Here is a 16,798-nt window from a genome sequence, read left to right as displayed (position 1 = left end):
ACAAGGTAAGAGGGTGTGCGGGTATGACTGTGTCCACGTCACCAAACGAATACTTTCTGTTATCTTTGATGAGAAAACCTAGGCCCTTATTTTGCTGTCTATCCCCCATTTGTGAGTTCTTTTAATTTCACTTCTGTTATTTCGGTTTCCTCGTTCTGATGTATGTTTGACGGTCATTCTTTTTATCCACATTCAAGCAGTGGTGGACAAAGTACACAAACCAGGTACTTGAGTTAAAGTCGAGACCCCCAGGGTAAAATATTCCTCCAGTAAAAGTAGAAGTTCCTCCCTTTAGACCTCCACTTGAGTAAAAGTACTAAAGTATTTCCCTTCAAATGTACTTAAGTATAAAGTAAAAGTACTAAAAGAGGAATTCTGGCTCTGATGTCCTGTTATCATTTTTATAACCAGACTGGCTTCATGAACTCATTTCAGGTGAAAGTCCTCCAGCGTCTCTCTTGGTAAACCAGTCTTTTAATAGAAGGTCATTAATTAGTGACGCTGACGTCTATTAAAATGATCAGAAGCACAAAACACTGAAGGTAAACAGTTTCCATCAGGGAGAACCGAGTGGCTCTGAAATCACTTTTTACACACAAGCAAAGTTTCAGTTTCAGATTTATTTACAACTTAGTTCCAAGTTTAAGTTGAATAAAAACTGGCTTTAAACTCAGGATCACAGATGAGCTCCTTTACTATGTTGATCTGTAGGCGTCTGTTCATAAACATAAACCAGCCCAAACTCATTTACTATAAAATGAAATGGTGTTTGTAGAAATTCAGAAAAAAGCCGCGTCAGTCTCGACTGCATATGTGGACATATTTCTATATTGAGCTCTATTTACACAAAGTTAGGTTAGTTCATCATTTATGTTGAACAGACTCTCCCAAAGTTTTACGCTGCTGCGCTGACGTTGAACCGCGTGCTGCACTGGGTCGGTATGACCAACAGGTCAAAACCAGCTCTAAACAAAGTGACCGCTGGGCCCTGATTGGTGCTCTGGCTTTGCGCTTCTTTCGTTTTGACATGTTACGTTTTTATACACACAGAAACCAAAAGGAACGACAGATTTCTCAAAATGTAGGAGGAAAAAGTCGGATATTAGACTCTGAAATGTGGTGGAGTGAAAGGAAAAAGTCCAGAACAGAGAAACTTCAGTACAGATACACCAAAAATACTAAAGTACAGAAACTAATTACATTTACTCAGTTACTCAGTTACTCAGTTACTCAGTTACTCAGGTACTCAGGTACTCAGTTACTGTCCACCACTGCATACAAGAACATGCAGATTTAATGGCACTGCACATTAAAAAGAGTCTGTTCTTGTCGATTATTGTGGTGATTGTGGTACACAGAGAGAAGCTCTAGTTGGAACAAGTACAAGCTCTAAAAACAGGTGGTTCTCCATGTGGTTCTCTAGTAAACTCGGCACATATTAGGAAGTGAAATCATCTTAAATGTAGTCAGCGTATCTGATATTTCTCATTATGAGATTGTTACAGGCATATTATAAGATTATTTAAAGAAATCAGCTTAAAACTCCTCAAAACAAGTAAAGAATGCTGAGAAATAAGTTAAATAATCTCCTTATATTCTCACAACATGATCTCATCTCATGATCAGAATAGACGAATTGGCTAGATTGGAGATTCCTTCCCTTCACTTTTGCAGTGAAGACTGCGGTTCTCCAACACATCCTCCATCTATCTGAAGAACCAAGGAACAGTTTAGGCATGCAGACAGAGCTATAAAGACCCACTGTGTTTACTACAGAACTTTAGAGAACCGTCTTTTTTGAGACTGTAGTGTATCTTTCAGTTCAGTCTAATCACCTGTTCTGTTACATAATACTGCCTTAGAAAGCTCTGCACAGTGTGTGTCTGTGTGTGTATGTCTGTGTGTGTATGTGTGTGTGTGTGTGTGTGGGTGGGTGTGTTTCTGTGTGTGTGTCTGTGGTGGGTGGGTGTGTATGTGTGGTGTGTGTGTGTGTGTGTCTGTGGTGTGTCTGTGGTGTGTCTGTGGTGGGTGGGTGTGTATGTGTGGTGTCTGTGGTGTGTCTGTGGTGTGTCTGTGTGTCTGTGGTGGGTGGGTGTGTATGTGTGGTGTGTGTGTGTGTGTCTGTGGTGTGTCTGTGGTGGGTGGGTGTGTATGTGTGGTGTGTGTGTGTGTCTGTGGTGTGTCTGTGGTGTGTCTGTGTGTCTGTGGTGGGTGGGTGTGTATGTGTGGTGTGTGCGTGTGTGTCTGTGGTGTGTCTGTGTGTCTGTGGTGGGTGGGCGTGTATGTGTGGTGTGTCTGTATGTCTTGTGTGTGTGTCTGTGGTGTGTCTGTGGTGTGTCTGTGGTGTGTGTGTGTCTGTGGTGTGTGTGTGTGTGTGTCTGTGGTGTGTGTGTGTGCTCTCTTGCAGAATGAACTGAGGAATACGGAGATGCTCTCTGCGGCGTGTGCGGTTGGAGTTGGCTGCTGCTTCGCTGCCCCTATTGGAGGTAAAGTGTACTGCAGCTCCACAGGAGTCATTCAGTACTTTGACCTCTAACTCTATTACACAGAGCTAAATCAATGTTTACATGATTCACTGCTGATGAGCTCTAGATAACACTCAGGAACCGCCTTGCCTTCCTTCGGAAATCCTTGCTTTGGTAACATATGGAAAAACAATATATGGATATATGTTTTGTATATTTGAAATACATCCAAAACACTAAAATGTATTTCAGAATATTTTGCCATTTGAACCAAATATCCTTGTTTCTACACTCACTGTCCACTTTATCAGCTCCACTTACTGTATAGCTGCACTCTGTAGTTCTACAGTTACAGACTGTAGTCCATCTGTTTCTCTGATACTCTGTTACCCTGTTCTTCAGTGGGCAGGACCCCCATGGACCCTCACAGAGCAGGTACTGTTTGGGTGGTGGGTCATTCTCAGCTCTGCAGTAACACTGACGTGGTGGTGGTGTGTTAGTGTGTTGCGCTGGTCTGAGTGGATCAGACACAGCAGTGCTGCTGGAGTTTTTAGAAGCCGGAATCCTGTCTGATGCCCTTCACTGTCTGATGCCCTTCACTGTCTGATGCCTTCAGAAATGAGTTTGTGTTCCAGTCTCTTCCATTCCATCCATTTAAAAAATATATTTAACACAAACTTTTTTGGCAGTTTTTAAACACTGCAAAAACATATTTGATGAATACATGTGGAATATATTTCTCCATATAGAGCGATGACCCTAATGAGAACTGGCTTCATGGTTACCGTTGGAGGTCACTAGTTTCCTGTTAGACGCTCTTGCTGATTATCAGCGGCATCTGCAGTCAGTCCCAGAGCACCTGTTAAACCATTAGAGTCCTTTACACTGGCTGTGTGTCCACACCAGTCTGATTGAATACATTCTGATTACAGATTAAGACCGAGGTGTTTATATTCTCACTCCACTCAACAACCTGATGGAAATCTCTGTTTACATTCACACTGCAAGTAATCAGATCCACAGTTAGTGAACCCCTTGGTATAGATGTTACCATGACAACCAGCATCACGTGAGAACGAGCAGCAGTGAGTTACTGAGTTTTCAGCTGTTTTTAATTCACTATATAGTTCCTGCAAACTCACTGTCGGTCAGTTTTTCCGTCTGTCTATCCGTCTGTCTATCCATCCGTCCATCCATCTATCCATCCATCTGTCTGTCTGTTCATCTGTCTGTCTGTCTATCCACCTATCTATAAATCTCTCCATCTGTTTATCTGTCAATCTGGCTGTCTGTTTATCTGTCTGTCTATATATCTGTATGTCTGTCTTTCTATCTGTCTGTCTGTCTGTCTGTCTGTCTATCCACCTATCTATAAATCTTTCTATCTGTGTGTTTATCTGTCTATCTGTCTGTCTGTCTGTCTGTCTGTCTGTCTATCTTTCTGTCTATCCACCTATCTATAAATCTATCTATCTGTCTGTCTGTCAATCTGACTAACTGTCTATCTGTCTGTCTGTCTGGCTATCCACCTATCTATAAATCTATCTGTCTGTCTGTCTGTCATTCTGACTGTCTGTTTATCTGTCTGTCTGTCTGTCTGTCTGTCGTGAGCTTTACTGTTCAGACAAACATATGGTTTAAAGTTTTTTAAAGATCAGAGCATGAACTTCGTCTCCTGTGCAGAGGAGCAGCATGTTGAACATTTATAAACTCTCACTGTGACGCGACGCACATGCAGAACGGACTTCAACTTTCCGATAGGGAATGTAATCGGATACAGTTTACATTAGTCTAATTATATTATTTAACAGATTATTTGCAGGGTTACCCACCTCGATCAGTTGGATAGTAATTGTATTTGCAAAGGCCTCATTCAGCCTTGACTAGTCTGGATTTATTCTAGTCTGATTAACTACTAGTCAGATTATTAAAGGATTAACAGCTGCATGTAAAGGTGGTTACTGTGATATCAACCCATCGAGAAGACACAGGACACCATAAGTGACAGTTGGACACCAGCAGACACTTTTACTGGGTTCTGTAATTCTTTTCAGCAGGGAATGATTGGAATGTGGATGGGATAGTGTAGTTCCCTACACTTCCCTACATTGTAGACTGGGGTTCAATCCCCACCTGGGTAAGCCCCCTACACTATACCTATAAGAGTCCTTGGGCAAGACTCCCAACACCGCCTTGGCCTTCCTGTGTAAAATGATAAAATTGTAAGTCGCTCTGGATAAGAGTGTCAGCCAAATGCCGTAAATGTAAAATGTAAATGGAACGAAGTTGCTCTGCGCTCAGGATCCGGCACTCAGCTGCATGTTTATCAGTCTAGAGCTGCAACAGCTAATCAATCAATAACGTCAACAGAAGAATTGTGGGAAGAAATCTTGTAATTGATTAGCTGTCATGACGTTAACGCTCTCCATTTGCACCAGTGAGAGGAGGTACAGAAGGAGGCTGTGACGCAGAGGCAGGAAGCGCAAGTCCTTGTTTGTAGTGAAAGCGATGATGAAAGCATCCAGAAAACAAGAACATTCACCAACAAAATACTACAACAGGACGGAAACTAGGCTAAAGAGCATGAAGAGGACTAGATAACCAACGAGAGAAATCTAGAACAGGGCCTGAGAACACAGCCAGAGATATAAATACACACGGAACAAGCCAGAAACATCTGGGACTAATGAGAGGGGGTGGAGCTATAGACAGCAGACAGGTGAGACAAATGACAAGAGGCGCATGGCAAGACACGTGAGGGAAGATAAACAAAGACAGACAGGCAGAAAGCGGGAGAGACAAAGCCGGGCAAGGCAGTATGCTACAGACTGAAACAGACGGCAGAGACTGTAGTAAAGAACTCAGACAGTGAAAAATATGAGAACACTTCATTTTAACGTCACGTAAAATCACGATGTCCTCACAGCAGCACGGCTGTCACAGGGGAGCAGCTAGAGCAGGGCTGTCGAACGCTGTGGGCCAGCTGTGTTTATTTCATCTTTACTTAACATTTTGCCCTCGACTGGCCACTGCTTGTTCAAAATATGCCAAAACTACAACAGCAAAAAATAGATGCTGAATACTTGAACGATTAAAAAAATATATATAAACAAATAGTTTTATATAAAGTAATAGACTCTGTGAGCTGCGAGAGCCGTTAACCTCTTTGTCCTGAGTGTACGGTAAACTGCCCGTGTGCTTGAGCTGGACTCCCGGCATCTTTTCGTTCGTGTGCTTTCGTGGAGCTGATGTGTGGTTAACTGTGTGCTGCAGGTGTGCTGTTCAGCATTGAAGTGACGTCCACCTTCTTCGCTGTGAGGAATTACTGGAGGGGTTTCTTCGCCGCCACGTTCAGTGCCTTCATCTTCAGGGTGCTGGCAGTGTGGAACAAAGACGAGGGTGAGACAGATTTCACTGCTAAAGCCGTTTAAGCCCACTGACAGCTCAGCTCACACACTCTATACCTGTCTGTCTGTCTGTCTGTATGTCTGTCTGTCTGTCTGTCTATCTATCTATCTATCTATCTATCTATCTATCTATCTATCTATCTATCTATCTATTTGTATATCTATCTGTCTGTCTGTCTTTCTATCTGTCTGTCTGTCTATCTATCTGTCTGTCTGTCTGTCTGTCTGTCTGTCTGTCTATCTATCTATCTATCTATCTATCTATCTATCTATCTATTTGTATATCTATCTGTCTGTCTGTCTTTCTATCTGTCTGTCTGTCTATCTATCTGTCTGTCTGTCTGTCTGTCTGTCTGTTTGTCTGTCTATCTATCTGATTGTGTCTCTGCTTGTCTGTCTGTCTTTCTTTCTGTCATTCTGTCTGTTTGTCGCCTACCTGCCTGCCTATCTATCTATCTATCTATCTATCTATCTATCTATCTATCTATCTATCTATCTATCTATTTGTATATCTATCTGTCTGTCTGTCTTTCTATCTGTCTGTCTGTCTATCTATCTGTCTGTCTGTCTGTCTGTCTGTCTGTTTGTCTGTCTATCTATCTGATTGTGTCTCTGCTTGTCTGTCTGTCTTTCTTTCTGTCATTCTGTCTGTTTGTCGCCTACCTGCCTGCCTATCTATCTATCTATCTATCTATCTATCTATCTATCTATCTATCTATCTATCTATCTTTCTGTATATCTGTCTGTGTCTGTATATCTATCTTATCTATCTATCTATATGTCTGTCTGTCTGTCTGTCTGTCTGTCTGTCTATCTATCTATCTATCTATCTATCTATCTATCTATCTATCTATCTATCTATCTATCTATCTGTATATCTGTCTGTGTCTGTATATCTATCTTATCTATCTATCTATATGTCTGTCTGTCTTTCTGTCTGTATATCTGTCTCTATATCTGTCTGTCTGTATGTCTGTCTATCTTATCTATCTGTATGTCTGTCTGTCTGTCTGTCTGTCTGTCGTTACTTCATGTGTGATATTTCAATCAACAAAAAAAAAACCCAAACCAATTTTTCACTATTTAAATTTCGGGCAGTGAGAGCATAACGATGAATATTATTACAGATTATTGTACATCATATTACATCCATACGCTTGTACAGTGATGAACAGATGACAGTGGAACTTCCTGTCCTCTCTGTCTCTCTGCCTCTCTCTCTCTCCCTCCCTCAGAGACCATCACCGCTCTCTTTAAGACGCGCTTTCGCCTGGACTTCCCGTTTGACCTGCAGGAGCTGCCGGCGTTCGCGGTGCTCGGGTAGGTGCTCGCCTCACACTGCTGGTATTTAATCAGGAAAGCTCGGCTTGGCTGCGGCCCAGAGTTACAGCGCTGTTTCATTTGTTCACCCCATGTCCAAAATGTTTAAAGGCTTTGGCAAGAATGCAAGACAGAGAAGGCCCAATCACGTCCCAGGCTGATTCATACGGCACGACAGCCACCGGCGTGGAGCTGAGCGATGGGCCACATTTAGAACTTTTGATCTCTCCCGTGAAAACAGCCCCGAAAGCATCATTCCATGAGGTGTAATCAAGGGGGAAGTTTTGGTGAAGTGGAATCAGCCCCGTTTAACACACAGCCGCTGTTTAGATGACTAATTTGCAGCGTGGTGGCCTTTAGAAAATGTGTTTTGCGGCATGTTCCACTTCCCGCGACGCTCCAGCGTGCTTTTGTTCCTGAAATGTCTGGAAATGGCCTCCTCTACCTTCTGAACTCAGTCACTGTTTATTTCACACGTCTGCTCAGGCTCCTCAGCGCTGTCTGCCTTTTTAATGCTGCCGCTATCAGCTCAGTGCGGTCATTCCTCAGTCTGGTCACGCTGCTGCCTTCTGGAAGTCTCCGAGTTCTGTCTCGTGGTGTATTATAATGTTATGTGAATCTCTCTGGGATTTGATTGTGACTTTGTTTGTCATATAAACGAGCATCTCAGTATTTCTCTCTGAAACTCTGGGCTCTTTCCGCAGCATCGCCAGCGGATTCGGAGGGGCTCTGTTTGTCTACCTGAACAGACTGATCGTGGAGTCTATGAGGAAGCAGAAGACCATCAATAAGTTTCTGCTGAAGAAGTGAGCGGATCTCTCGGTGTTCCAGGTTCATAGGTGTCCTCAGTGCTGCACAGAGCAGCCTGATGCAGCCTTACTGGAGCTCAGTGAGACACAACGGTTATGAATCTCTCTCTGTCTCTCTTCCCCCCTCTCTCTCTCTGTCTCTCTCTCTCTCTCTCTCTGTCTCTCTCTCCCTCTCTGTCTCTCTCTCTCTCTCTCTGTCTCTCTCTCTCTCTCTCTGTCTCTCTCTCTCTCTCGCTCTCTCTCTCTGTCTGTCTCTCTCTCTCTCACTCTCGCTCTCTCTCTCTCTCTCTCTCTCTCTCTCACTCTCTCTCTCTGTCTCTCTCTCTCTCTGTCTCTCTCTCACTCTCGCTCTCTCTCTCTCTCGCTCTCTGTCTCTCTCTCTGTCTCTCTCTCTCGCTCTCTCTCTCTGTCTCTCTCTCTCTCTCTGTCTCTCGCTCTCTCTCTCTGTCTCTCTCTCTCTCTCTCTCTGTCTCTCTCTCTCACTCTCGCTCTCTCTCTCTGTCTGTCTCTCTCTCTCTCTCTCTCTCTCTGTCTCTTTCTCTCTCTCTCTCTCGCTCACTGTCTCTCTTCCCCTCTCTCTCTCTCTCTCACTCTCGCTCTCTCTCTCTCTCGCTCTCTGTCTCTCTCTCACTCTCTCTCTCTCTCTCTCTCTCTCTCTCGCTCTCTGTCTCTCTCTCACTCTCTCTCTCTCTCTCTCTCGCTCTCTGTCTCTCTTCCCCTCTCTCTCTCTCTCTCTCTCTCTCTCTCTCTCTCTGTCTCTCTCTCTGTCTCTCTCTCACTCTCTCTCTCTCTCTCTCTCTGTTGTCTCTTTCTCTCTCTCTCTCTCGCTCTCTGTCTCTCTGTCTCTCTCTCTCTTCCTCTCTCTCTCTCCTTCTCTCTCTCTCTCTCTCTGTCTCTTCCTCTCTCTCTCTCTCTCTCTCTCTATTTCTCTCTCTCTCTCTCTCTCTCTCTCGCTCTCTGTCTCTCTGTCTCTCTCTCTCTTCCTCTCTCTCTCTGTCTCTGTCTCTCTGTCTCTCTGTCTCTCTCTCTCTTACTCTCTCTCTCTCCTTCTCTCTCTCTCTCTCTCTGTCTCTTCCTCTCTCTCTCTCTCTCTCTCTCTCTATTTCTCTCTCTCTCTCTCTCTCTCGCTCTCTGTCTCTCTGTCTCTCTCTCTCTTCCACTCTCTCTCTCTCTCTCTCTGTCTCTCTGTCTCTCTCTCTCTTCCTCTCTCGCTCTCCTTCTCTCTCTCTCTCTCTCTGTCTCTTCCTCTCTCTCTCTCTCTATTTCTCTCTCTCTCTCTCTCGCTCTCTGTCTCTCTGTCTCTCTCTCTCTTCCTCTCTCTCTCTCCTTCTCTCTCTCTCTCTCTCTGTCTCTTCCCCTCTCTCTCTCTCTCTCTCTCTCTCTCTCTATTTCTCTATCTCTCTCTCTGTCTCTCTCTCTGTCTCTTTCTCTCTCGCTGTCTCTCTCTCTCGCTCTCTCTCTCTGTCTCTCTCTGTCTCTTCCTCTCTCTCTCTCTCTCTCTCTCTCTCTGTCTCTCTCTGTCTCTTCCTCTCTCTCTCTCTCTCTCTCTCTATTTCTCTATCTCTCTCTCTCTCTCTCTCTTCACCTTTCGCTGTCTCTCTCTCTCGCTGTCTCTCTCTCTCGCTGTCTCTCTCTCTCGCTCTCTCTCTCTGTCTCTCTCTCTCGCTCTCTCTCTCTGTCTCTCTCTCTCTCTCTGTCTCTCTATCTCTCTCTCTCTCTCTCTTCACCTCTCTCTCGCTGTCTCTCTCTCTCGCTCTCTCTCTCTGTCTCTTCCTCTCTCTCTCTCTCTCTCTCTATTTCTCTATCTCTCTCTCTCTCTCTCTCTCTCTTCACCTCTCTCTCGCTGTCTCTCTCTCGTTCTCTCTTTCTCTCTCTCTGTCTCTCTCTCTCTCTGTCCCTCCCTCCCCTTTCTCTCTCTCTCTCTTTCTCTTTCTTTCTATCTTTCTTTCTTTCTTTCTGTTTTGTCACTTTCTCCCTCTTTCCTCATTCTCTGTCTCTCTCAAACCTCTATCTGTTTCTCCCTCTCTTTCTACTCCTCTTTATCTTTCTTCCCCTCTCTCTCTCTCTCTCTCTCTCTCTCTCTCTCTCTCTCTCTCTCTAGGCGGCTGGTGTACCCTGCTCTGGTCACTCTCCTGGTGTCCACCCTCACGTTCCCCCCGGGATTTGGGCAGTTTATGGCCGGCCAGGTCTGATATTCTGTGTTCGTGTTTGTGTGTCACTGACTGTTTAAGCGTGTCTATAAAGGCCTGGATCCACTGAGCGCCGCTCAGATGACCTGCTTTAGATTATAACAGACGTTGTTTTGTTATCTGTACTGAAAAGATTCACTATCCATCCAAAAGTCTGTCCACTCCAGAGTTTTTCTGAAATGAAGGCTATTAATAGTGAGTCTGTGCTGCAGTAACAGCCTCTACTCTTCTGGGAAGGCTTTACACTACATGTTGAACATTGCTGTCCGGATTTGATTGAATTAATGAGGTCAGGTACTGATGTTGGATAGTCAGAATGACCACTTTCTTAGAAGCTCCTCTCTTTTCATCTTCTCTTCTTACTCTTATCTGTTATTTATTATTTATATGCTATTTAAGCAATAGGGAGTGTGTTATCAAAGAAGCCCTGTAGTTCCACAACAAATTAGTTGCTGCAATGCAATGGGAACAATGCCATAGCCTATGGGTCGCAACCCAAATGCTAAGAGCCACTTTGTCCTTTCAATAAAAATCAATCCACCTCAGAAGCCACAACATTTTATCATTTTACCATCTTGACTGTAAATACACTATATTCCCAAATGTATTGTCACCCGTCTAAATCAGTGAATTCAGGTGTTCCAGTCACTTCCACGGCCACAGGTGTATAAAGCCGAGCCCCTAGGCCTGCAGACTGCTTCTACAGACATTAGTGAAAGAATGGGTCTGGAGTGACCAATCACGCTTCTCCGTCTGGGAATCCGATGGACGAGTCTGGGTTTGGCTGTTGCCAGGAGACGGTACTTGTCTGACTGCATTGTGCCAAGTGTAAAGTTTGGTGGAGGGGGGATCATGGTGTGGGGTTATTTTTCAGGAGTTGGGCTCGGCCCCTTAGTTCCAGTGAAAGGAACTCTTAAAGCTTCAGCACCAAGAGATTTTGGACAATTTCCTGCTCCCAACTTTGTGGGAACAGTTTGGGGACGGCCCCTTCCTGTTCCAACATGACTGCCCACCAGTGCACAAAGCAGGTCCATAAAGACGTGGATGAGCCAGTTTGGTGTGGAAGAACTTGACTGGCCTGCACAGAGTCCTGACCTCAACCCCATAGAACACCTTTGGGATGAATTAGAGCGGAGACTGTGAGCCAGGCCTTCTCGTCCAACATCAGTGTCTGACCTCACAAATGTGCTTCTGGAAGAACGGTCAAAAATTCCCATAAACACTCCTAACCCTTGTGGAAAGCCTTCCCAGAAGAGCTGAAGCTGTTATAGCTGCAAAGGGTGGGCATCATAGTCGTTCATAGGCGTGTGAAGGCAGACGAGCAAATAAGTCCATTCATCTCCAAATGATCGGTGTTCATCTTAAATCTCTCTCTTTACCATTTCGTTAGCTACTACCTGGGTGAGACTGTTGTCTGTGTTGCTATGGTGACCAGCCGTCTGCGCTGATCTTCAGGGTTAAAGGGTGAATCAGCAGTTCTACATTAACTCCAGCGTTTAAGACCATTTTCTGTTAAACTGTGTTGAAGGATCAGCAGAGCTTTATTTTACTGTAGAGGAGGATTGTTTTATTATTACCTACTGATCTACCTGGCTTGACCTGGCCTGTCGAGCCCTGTGTGAAACCTGCTTATACTAGTAGGTTCACCATCTGTGCTGCAGAGCCATAGATCTGTAGAAACATCAGGTTCAGCTCAGCCTTTTCAGTTGTTGCCAAATTAACATGAATGCCATCTTGTAACAGCCAGTCTATAAAGCACTTTGTAGCCCATCTTGTTTGCTGAATTGTGTTCTGTTCTCTTCTAACCGGTTCCAGTGTGTTCAGCTGTTCTGCTGTCACAACAGTCAAGTTTTCATGTTAATGGAAGATTCCGAATTTGATATGCGTCTGCAGTCATGCTGTTCAGTGGTCAGGACCCCCATGGACCCTCACAGAGCAGGTACTGTTTGGGTGGTGGGTCATTCTCAGCACTGCAGTAACACTGACGTGGTGGTGGTGTGTTAGTGTGTGTTGTGCTGGTACGAGTGGATCAGACACAGCAGTGCTGCTGGAGTTTTTAAACACCTCAGTGTCGCTGCTGGACTGAGAACCAAAAATATCCAGTCAACAGCGTCCTGTGGGTGGCGTCCAGTGACCACTGATGAAGGACTAGAGGATGACCAGCACAAACTGTGCAGCAGCAGATGAGCTGTCGTCTCTGACTTTACATCTACAAGGTGGACCCACAAGGTAGGAGTGTCTCATAGAGTGGACAGTGAGTGGACACAATGTTTAAAAAGTCCAGCAGCACTGCTGTGTCTGATCCACTCGCACCAGCACAACACACACTAACACACCACCACCACTACGTCAGTGTTACTGCAGTGCTGAGAATGACCCACAACACAAACAGTACCTGCTCTGTGAGGGGTCCATGGGGGTCCTGACCACTGAAGAACAGGGTAACAAGAGTTGAGCTGTAAATACAGAAGCTTGTATTGTTTCCTCCTAAGCTGACTCAACACGAGTCATTAGTGGCGCTGTTTGATAACCGAACGTGGTACAAGCAAGGCGTGGCGGAGGAGTTTGAGTACGCCAGCCACCCTCAGGCCTGGAAGCACCCGCAGGTCAGCGTCTTCATCACCCTCCTCCTCTTCATCGTCATGAAGGTAAGTACACTCTCCTGCATCATATGCATATTAAGCCTTTTAAAGTAACAGTTCGGCTAAAAATCCAATTTACACAATTTTCCCAACTCAATGACTTTGTACTTCAGGGGTTCTTTAGTAAAGGCAGTGATTCCATTTAAGACCATGAGAACCATTTCAGTATGGCAAGAACCATTTAGGCATGATCATATAGTTCTATATCGCACACAAAAGGTTCTTCTATTGTTGCGATGTTAAGCTTATAACAATGAAAGAACCTTTTTTCCAAAAGGTGCCATAAAGAACCATCCGCAGCCCATTCTCCATCAATCTGAAGAACACTTTCACAATCCAAAGAACCCTTTAATCATACAAATGGTTCTTTGACCGCTCATGGTTCTATATAGAACCATTTTCTTTACTAACCGTCATTCTGGAGAATCATTTCACCAGGCAGAGAACCATTTAAGCATGAAATGGTTCTATGTAGGACTCTAAAGAACCCTTGAAGAAGCTTCTTTTGTTAAGAATGTAGTTTTGCATTTCTATAATCAACTGTATTCGGGTTTATGCACCACACTAAATTTACACTTTGCCCTAAGTGGGTGTTGGTATTGGGGAAACCAACCGGAACCGTATAAGCCTTTCCATCATAGAGCTAATACCAAAGAAAAACTACGCAAGACAGTGGCTCAGTAATGCCACAGAACGCCTTCAATTCCAGCTGTCCAGCACAAGTCCCTCAACTTTGTGATCTCGGAGAGCTCATGTGCAACATCACGACTCAAAACCATTCTGAAGGCAGCGCTACCCTTGAGGCAGAACGAACATAATTGGTTCAGAGACCAACCAATTAAAATAACCAGTAGGCGGGGCTTATCTTTGGAAATGCTGCTCTGTTCCTCAGTGCTGCTAATGTGGATGCAGTGCATTAAAAGGTATGGAACTTAGTCTTTGTTGGTGTTTGACTTTCAGGAAATTCTCTTTAAATGGTGTTGGTTTCTCAGTAACCTGCCTGGGAAACTAGCAGCCTCTAAAGCAGCATCTTCTTTGACCGCTTGCTTATTAGCTAGCAAAGTAATGTAAGTAGACTAGTAAGAATGCTGGCTATTAAACAACTGAAGGCGTACCTCTTGCAACAGTGGCGGCTTGAGGCCACCGAACATCGCTGTGGTCAAGCTCTCCGTGCCTAAATCACATCTGCTTAAACTTTAAGCTTATTGAGGTGGTACATGCACATTGTGCACTCATGGCTTATTATAGTAATAAACATAATGGTAGTAATACGCTTTCAGTGCGGCATGAATTATGAACATATCAAAGCACACATTGGCCTATATAGTATAACCTTATAGTATATCTCTAATTCAATCACATTCATCCCCGGCCTGTTGGCTGGCAACCAGTTATGCTGACTCTCCCTCAAAGGCAGCGCTGCCTTCAGAACCAGCTCTCAGATATAGGTCTTTAACTTCAGAACCACTTAGAATCAGTTAGCTAGAACCAAGCCTGCTAACTGAACTGGCCTAGGCCAACAGGCTACAGCTCAAAACACCGCAGAGCAGGTCTGGTTCCAGCTTTCTCTCCCTGTAGTTCCAGTCACTTGAGTTTGTTCTGTGAAACATGAGTTTTCCTCATCTACACTTAACAGCAGAGCAGTTAGGTGGAATCGAGTTTGGATCTGTGGCCCACTCGCTAAGCTAACCAGGAGGTATGAGCTAGGTAGCAGGCTATGGATCTAAACACCACAGAACAGATTTGGCTCTGAATTTCAGCTTTCGGTCACTGTTATCGTTAACTGTCGACTTCACCGCCTCGGTTTTGAGTCATTATCATCTAAACTTGCATTAGTGGATCTTCTGTTAGCCACAATCAAGCCTGTTCTGTGGGGAACTCAAAACCTGTTCCTAACCCTCCCCCTGGCCCTAATCCTAACCTTAACCTTAAACTCGACTCAAAACCTGTTCCTAAACCTCACCCTGGCCCTAATCCTAACCTTAAACTCGACTCAAAACCTGTTCCTAACCCTCGCCCTGGCCCTAATCCTAACCTTAACCTTAAACTCGACTCAAAACCTGTTCCTAACCCTCCCCCTGGCCCTAATCCTAACCTTAACCTTAAACTCGACTCAAAACCTGTTCCTAACCCTCACCCTGGCCCTAATCCTAACCTTAACCTTAAACTCGACTCAAAACCTGTTCCTAAACCTCACCCTGGCCCTAATCCTAACCTTAAACTCGACTCAAAACCTGTTCCTAACCCTCACCCTGGCCCTAATCCTAACCTTAACCTTAAACTCGACTCAAAATCTGTTCCTAACCCTCACCCTGACCCTAATCCTAACCTTCACCTTAAACTCGACTCAAAACCTGTTCCTAAACCTCACCCTGGCCCTAATCCTAACCTTAACCTTAAACTCGACTCAAAACCTGTTCCTAACCCTGACCCTGGCCCTAATCCTAACCTTAACCTTAAACTCAACCCAAAACCAAATCCTAACACTCCCCCTGGCGCTAATCCTAACCCTCACCTTAAACTCAACTCAAAACCTGTTCCTAACCCTCACCCTGGCCCTAATCCTAACCTTCACCTTAAACTTGACTCAAAACCTGTTCTTAACCCTCACCCTGGCCCTAATCCTAACCTTCACCTTAAACTCGACTCAAAACCTGTTCCTAACCCTCACCCTGGCCCTAATCCTAACCTTCACCTTAAACTCAACCCAAAACCTGTTCCTAACCCTCACCCTGGCCCTAATCCTAACCTTCACCTTAAACTTGACTCAAAACCTGTTCTTAACCCTCACCCTGGCCCTAATCCTAACCTTCACCTTAAACTCGACTCAAAACCTCTTCCTAACTCTGACCCTGGCCCTAATCCTAACCTTCACCTTAAACTCGACTCAAAACCTGTTCCTAACCCTCACCCTGGCCCTAATCCTAACCTTCACCTTAAACTCAACCCAAAACCTGTTCCTAACCCTCACCCTGGCCCTAATCCTAACCTTCACCTTAAACTCAACCCAAAACCTGTTCCTAACCCTCACCCTGACCCTAATCCTAACCTTCACCTTAAACTCAACCCAAAACCTGTTCCTAACTCTCACCCTGACCCTAATCCTAACCTTCACCTTAAACTCAACCCAAAACCTGTTCCTAACTCTCACCCTGACCCTAATCCTAACCTTCACCTTAAACTCAACCCAAAACCTGTTCCTAACCCTCACCCTGACCCTAATCCTAACCTTCACCTTAAACTCAACCCAAAACCTGTTCCTAACTCTCACCCTGACCCTAATCCTAACCTTCACCTTAAACTCAACCCAAAACCTGTTCCTAACCCTCACCCTGACCCTAATCCTAACCTTCACCTTAAACTCAACCCAAAACCTGTTCCTAACTCTCACCCTGACCCTAATCCTAACCTTCACCTTAAACTCAACCCAAAACCTGTTCCTAACCCTCACCCTGACCCTAATCCTAACCTTCACCTTAAACTCAACCCAAAACCTGTTCCTAACTCTCACCCTGACCCTAATCCTAACCTTCACCTTAAACTCAACCCAAAACCTAATCCTAACCTTAACTAAAGGAGCAAGACTTCAGACGCCAAGCATGACTTGGCTCACTGGCTACATCTGAGGTACGGGCAGAATTAGGTACAGCTGATTTATGGCTGAACCTTTTCTTTAATGTCCTTATGAAAGATTAATAACACATCCATCACCTGGGCGTAAGTCCCGACTGTCTGAGGTCTTAACTGCTCGCAGTTTAGCGTTCATAAATCTCTTTACGTGGTTTTTACTCAGGCCTCCTATTGGTGTAAATGTTTTATGAAGCTCTTGAAGCAAAAGTGTGCTACTTTTAACCGGAATGCATATTTACGCCGCGCTGCCGGTTCCCCAACACCCTCGTTTTGATGAACGAGGCTGAATTTATTAAGGTTGTGTCTTGTGAAGTGTCTATTAGAATATCGGGGCCT

The 16,798-nt window shown here is 44.7% G+C and overlaps 1 protein-coding gene across 7 annotated transcripts in view; it reads left to right on the top strand.

Moving 5' to 3' along the window:
• The window catches only part of clcn2a (chloride channel, voltage-sensitive 2a), a 144,986-nt gene that overhangs the window by 90,539 nt on the left and 37,649 nt on the right, over window positions 1–16,798 (top strand). For 6 of the 7 annotated variants that reach the window (XM_037547707.1, XM_037547706.1, XM_037547701.1 and 3 more), the window contains exons 7-13: window positions 1–5; window positions 2,408–2,486; window positions 5,739–5,864; window positions 7,108–7,192; window positions 7,897–7,998; window positions 10,103–10,187; window positions 12,683–12,838. The exon at window positions 1–5 is cut by the window's left edge. In XM_037547707.1, the coding sequence (XP_037403604.1) occupies window positions 1–5; window positions 2,408–2,486; window positions 5,739–5,864; window positions 7,108–7,192; window positions 7,897–7,998; window positions 10,103–10,187; window positions 12,683–12,838 (638 nt within the window). The remainder of the gene's footprint in view (window positions 6–2,407; window positions 2,487–5,738; window positions 5,865–7,107; window positions 7,193–7,896; window positions 7,999–10,102; window positions 10,188–12,682; window positions 12,839–16,798) is intronic. The other variant, XM_037547704.1, reaches the window with a different exon arrangement.

The sequence above is a fragment of the Pygocentrus nattereri genome, chromosome 19 (genome assembly GCF_015220715.1).
Source record: "Pygocentrus nattereri isolate fPygNat1 chromosome 19, fPygNat1.pri, whole genome shotgun sequence".
Lineage (NCBI taxonomy): Eukaryota > Metazoa > Chordata > Actinopteri > Characiformes > Serrasalmidae > Pygocentrus > Pygocentrus nattereri.
The sequence above is the reverse complement of the archived record's forward strand: the minus strand, read 5'-3'. Positions and strand labels throughout refer to the sequence as shown.